Source organism: Sparus aurata, chromosome 23, assembly GCF_900880675.1.
Source record: "Sparus aurata chromosome 23, fSpaAur1.1, whole genome shotgun sequence".
In the NCBI taxonomy this organism is placed as follows: domain Eukaryota; kingdom Metazoa; phylum Chordata; class Actinopteri; order Spariformes; family Sparidae; genus Sparus; species Sparus aurata.
The window spans coordinates 11,604,791-11,610,542 of NC_044209.1; the positions used below are offsets into that span (position 1 = coordinate 11,604,791).

A 5,752-nucleotide genomic window follows, 5' to 3' on the forward strand; every position below is an offset into this window, starting at 1 on the left:
CACTGATGAGAGCGTGACAACCAAAACAGCTGTGGGCCGTAAAAACCAAAACAAGTTCTAAAGTGCTAAAAAACGTTGCAGACTTTGGTGTAACTGCAGCGTTGGATGCTAATTCTCATCATTATGAGTGACCCCTTTCAAACGCAAGTAATCACCTGACCCAATTTTCATATAAAAACATTGATTGTAGCAGCTACATTATTTGTAATGCTCTGATTAGCATGCTATAACTCAACTGTACCCTCACGTTTCTGTTCGACACCACGTCATTAGATCTGTGCGTCGTAAAGAGCGTGCCACATGTCCGATTTGTTAAAGAAATGTGTTTACACCTGCTTATGATTCAAGTATCACAATTTATTACAAAAACTAGAACTTTTTTTTAATCTGTCAGTGTTGCCATGCTTTAAGCATATAACAATACAGTATAAAATCTCAACCCAAAAGTAGGATAGTAAAAGCAAAGATCATAGATGCTGACGCAGCATTTACAGAAGTTAAGACATGCTGTTACTGTACAGAGAACATTCCCACTTAAGTACAAACATCTGCAAAATGCGTCGTTGCCATCGATGAATTGCATTTTACAATAAACAATCTGATCCGAACCTCATTCAGAGTGTCACAAGGAAACACCTCTTTTGAAATTAATTTACAAGAAGAAAACAAAAAGAAAAGAAAAAAATACACTCTGCAAATCATAAAGAATGTGCTGAGATTTTTTTTTTTCAACAGCCCAAGGCACTCAGGCTCAAATGTTGGCAATAAATACGTCATTCTTTACACAAAATCACGTCAAGCAGGTGGTGGCAGAGAAAGAATAGTGAGAGAGAAACAATGACGTCTATTCCATAACCTCCTGGAGAAAACATTCCGTTTTTAAAGAAGTCCACCTTGTCCTTTTTCACAGTGAAAAATCCCTGGCAGTCGAGACAGACAAAGACATTTTGAAGAAGTCAGTCAATTTTCGTTTTGGATTGCGGTGACATCTGTTCGCTAAAAACTACATGACCTTCTACTGTGCTGTTGATCCTGGCCTGTCATTTTTTTTGAAGAACATCCTCTGCTGTCCGGGAGCAGCATCTATATACGATCGCCACAGGATGCCAACGTGTCCATTTCCGGTGACCAGTCCCCCCACATGAGAATCTGGTAAAAATCTATCAAGTGTCCACAAATTATGTTTTCAAATATCTATAACAAATCCAGATGCTAGTCACTGAAATAATCGCCTCCTGATCGTTCAGGTTGGTTTTACCGATGCTGGGACAAACAGGGTGGCTTCAACATTGATCTGTTCCCCGGCGGTCACAGTTCAGTTGAGCTGGCGGCAGGCCTCAAATGTCCACTTCGAGGCACCTCCGTAAATATCGAGGCTCGTCTCCATCCACGCGAACACGTTGCCCACCTGCGCTTTGCTGCTGCACGTTGCTAGGTTGTAAATCTCCCCCACTGAAAGTTTACGATCCCAGATGTGGAAGTTGGCCAGGTCGCCGACGAAAGCTTGTGTAGCGTCGAACCCTCCTCCGAGTGTGTCCTGTGGTGAGGACAAATAGGTTTAATCAAGAATGGTGTGATTTCTTTGGCCTGCGGCTGCTTCATGGAGTAGCGGAATTGCCTCTGTGGATTATTAGATTGTTTTTTGTTTTTTTGATCGAGTGAGGGGCATGGATCTTCATGAGACCTGCTTAAAGATGGAATCGCCTCATCGAATCTATTACATTAATTAGAGTGAGGATGGATTTAAAAACTGAAAACTGACCTATATTTTTGTCACAATGAGGTGGAAAGTTTGCTTTTCCACCTTGCTGGCTAATGTTTAGTGATTTCTAAGGCAACACTATGCAACTTTTGAAGTAGTCGTGGTGGAAAATATTTGTTTGCCTCGTTGCCAGATTGTTAAACACCAACACTTTTGGTTAAAAGGTTCGGGTCCAACACCAAAGGCCCAGTCTGGTATTTGATTTTGAACCGCCCAAGTGCTTGCAGAGGATGGATAAAAAAAACAACCATCAACTATCTCACTGCAAACAGTGTTGCTTTAAAGATCCCTCAGCCTCAACATCCTGTCATCCGTGACGATGCTCTGTGAGTGTGGTTTGTTCGTTTGACCACCTGAAGCAGTCGAGTGCTGGTGTTTACCTGCTCTTGCCCGAGGATCAGCAGGCCCTGCGGTTTGATGGGGTGATAGGGAGCCAGGTTCTCTCCGCTCCCCCTCTTGACTCCATCTTGGAAAGCTTCCCAAACGCCATCACGAGTCGTCCAGGTCACACAGATGTGATGCCACTTCCCATCGTTGATGAGGAAAGGCAGCTTTGCCACCTGGAAGAATAAGGACACATAACGGTGAGTGTTTGCTGCAGGTCACCTCCCAAAAAACTTGTCATTTCCCTGAGTGTGTGTGTGTGTGTGTGTGTGTGTGTGTGTGTGACATACCTTGTCATTTATCAATATCTCCATGGGGTTGTTCCCCCACTCTATGAGCACCAGCTCGTTGGCTTGACCGGGAACAGCGTAGGAGAAAGGAGTGCCCACTCCAGGGGAGGCGTTGGACTTGAGCCACATGCACACGGTGAGCGCGTACATCTCCGGCAGGCTCTTCTTCACTTTTGCGTACATGTAGTTGGTTCTCAGCGGGAACGTGAGCTGGAACTTATCCAGAGGTCTGTTTTCTCTCTGACCTGTGTGGAAGAAAAAAATAAATTTGAATAAAAAGAACAGTTGAGCTTTCAGACGGCAGAATCATTTCATCATCTTCACGTTTCATATGCATCGCTCCCAAACGCACACATCCGGAGGATTTACGTTTGGAATTACACGTTACACAACAAATCCACAACCGTTACGCTCCAGATTTGCCTTTAATCTCGCGTGATGAATCTATCAAATGAGTAGTGGGGCTGTCAACCTCGTGTCCGTCCCCTCCTCGCCATATATCTCTAGTTTTCTTTCTTTTCACCCCCCCCCCTCTCTGAGGGGGCCCAAACCCAGAGCGCACCGTGCCGTTTTTTTTACTTCTCAAATGGTTCAGGGAGCAGAAGCAGGGAAGGGTCGTCCACTGCGTGTTCGAAATGGTTTTAATCTGCATGAATTAGAGCAGGAAACTGCCCTGTGCGGCGGGCTGCTCCAGCTTTGAGAGGATGAGTAAAACATTAAATCGAGGTCATAAAGGCTTATGATGCCAAATTGGATGCGCACAGAATAGTTTTTAGTTTTTTCCCCCCCATTCCCCTCCCTCACTGCGATCTGATATCTCCACAGGAAAAAAAAACAAAAAACTCCTCGATCCTTCCACCAAACCCTCCCCCCATGCGTAATCTCTTCTTTTCACTTTACTACCTTTCTCCAGGTCGGTGATCCTCTGGTGGAGAGACGTGAGGGTGGACTCCACTCTCCCGCGCTGCTCCGTCTCGTTGCGCAGCCCGGGCTTCCCCTCCTCGATGCTGTTCACGCGGGACAACACCTGCTTCTCCAAGTCGTCGATCTTACTTTGGAGCAGGTCTTTGAGGCTGTTCGCCTGCACCGAGTTGTTACTTCTGCTGAATTGCTGTCATGGGATGGAGAAATGGAAAAAGGCGTTAAGGTTCATGTGGAGAACGAACATCGACTTAATTTTTTATGTTATGTTCTCTCGTGTGCTCACAAATGTAATTATCTAAATACGATTATATTATTATCAGAGAATCAACAGAGGAGATTGTAATTCGGTCGACAGATCTTTGCGCAGGGTCACCCAAAGTAAAAAGCATCCAGCAGCAGCAGCAGCAGCCTACCTCCAGGTTTTCTAATCTCTGCTTCAGTGACTGTAAAGTCTGTGATAGTTGCGTCAAAGTGTCAGCGGGGCCCCTCGATACATCCCCCATTGTGTTTTTGGTCCCCGCTTCTTTCCTCCGGCCCCCGGGCCGCGCGTCCCCGGGCTCTGCGCCGCTCTGGCTCTCACAGCGAGCCAACTTTGAGGTCAGTTCCCTGATAGTCTCTTTTTGGTTCATGATGGTCTCCTTCTGCTGCAGGACCGTCTCCCGCAGCTGCATGACGGTGGTCTTCAGGTCCTCGCCCGGCACGCTGTTCTGCAAGGTGGCCGCGCAAATGTCCATATCCTTGGGCACGGACGTGCAAATGAACTGCGTCTGCCCGCCAAAGTCCTGGCAGGAACTTTCCAAAAGCAGGCAGGAAAATAGAAAAAGTCTCCAACAGATTCCCCTCCTGGCGACCTGCATGTCTGTGTCGGGTTGCGGTGGACTTTCTCAGGGTTGGTGAGCCGCAGTGACTTCGCGCCCGTGTCCCCCTCCTTGTTGTTGTAATCCGTCTGTGGAGGTGCAGCCGTTTTTATACGGCCAGCCCGGTTCTGCGCAGAGCTGCTTCACTGCATCACGAGCAGAGGAGGAGGAGGAGGAAGAGGAGGAGGAGGGAATCGCGCCGTCCCCGTTTAATCGGCTCCAGAGCGCAGCGTCACATTCAAGAGATGAAGCCCATTTTGCTCTCAGGCTCCCACATGTTTAATCTTTCATCGCGTCGACTATTTGTCATTTCTCGCCGTGTATTATTCATCTGGAAAACGCGCATTTGTAGGCAGCGAAGGGAGGGGGGGTGGGGGGGGGGAGAGCCAGCTGTGTTTGTTTTGTTTTGCGCACACGGGAAAAGTCACACTCACACACACACATAGACACACACACTCACGCACACACAGTAGGTGGATGCAGATAAGAAGTTGCAGCAGTTTGTGGTCGGCAGGGTCCCCGCAGATTCAGCACCCAGGACAGATCCGAGCATCAGCGGCTCCACTGTGCACGCTGCTGCCCGCCGAGGCGTCACTGTGTTTGAATATCTAATCATATCGTTTCACTCTTTATCTTTCTCTTACTCTTCGATCAAATATTTTGTTTTGATACATCTAAGTGAAAAGGTATGGCTAAACTCGCAGGTTAGTCCAAACAACACTGTGAAAACACCCCACTGCAAGTAATTCAGAAACTTAAAGGGGATTTTCACCCCTACATGAACATTTCAGTGATTATCTACTCATGCCCATGCCGATTCAAGGTCAGGAAGTACTGAAGTTTTGAAAGCCCACATGATGTATCTGGAGCTTCACAGCCACGATAGAGCTGAGGCATTTCCTTAAACAACTGAAGTAGATGGGGACTTGTTCTAAAATGTAAAAAAAAAAAAAAAAGAGAGAACAAAATGGCTTCACACTGATTGGCTAATCTAATCCAAGTTTCTAGAAGCTACAAGCGTGTGATTTTCATTATATTTCAAAGCCAGAATCTTCAGTTCAGCCGCCGAGCTAAAAGTGTTAGCTCGCACTCCGTGAAGTGCGAGCTCGACCGCTAGTCGAGGGCATAAATAATGATTTCCCAAATCAGTTCGGGATCTCGAGGCTTCTGGAGGCTTCGATTACGATGGACAAGCAGCCATTTTTAATTTGTTTTTGAGCAGCAGCAGCAGTCCCCATCTACTACCATCTACCATCCACTCAGCTGTTTAGCAGAACGCTGCAGCTCCTTTCTTGGCTGTGAAGCTCCGAAACTGTTTTGCGGTCATGGAACATCACCTGACGAGCAGGTAACGACTGAAATTTGACATATTCAGGTGAACTTTACCTTTAAGTGAAAGCTGCAATCCACTACAAGTAGAAGGCCTGCATTCAAAACCTTATTCGAAGGCCAACTCATTAAATACTGTTTCGTCAGGATTGTAGGACGTGTCGGCCCCCATCCCAATGCTCCAGTATTTGACCAAAAATTGACTT

General features: G+C 46.6%; 1 protein-coding gene across 1 annotated transcript; it reads right to left on the bottom strand.

The window, feature by feature from the left end:
- Positions 1–336: 336 nt before the first annotated feature.
- Positions 337–4,333, bottom strand: nptx1l (neuronal pentraxin 1 like). The gene is made up of 5 exons (XM_030408838.1): positions 3,774–4,333; positions 3,340–3,547; positions 2,437–2,681; positions 2,143–2,322; positions 337–1,537 (listed from the first exon to the last, which is right to left on the bottom strand). Exons 1-5 carry the CDS (start codon positions 4,215–4,217, stop codon positions 1,316–1,318), a joined length of 1,299 nt encoding a protein of 432 aa, XP_030264698.1. The 5' UTR covers positions 4,218–4,333; the 3' UTR covers positions 337–1,315.
- Between the last annotated feature and the right edge of the window lie 1,419 nt (positions 4,334–5,752).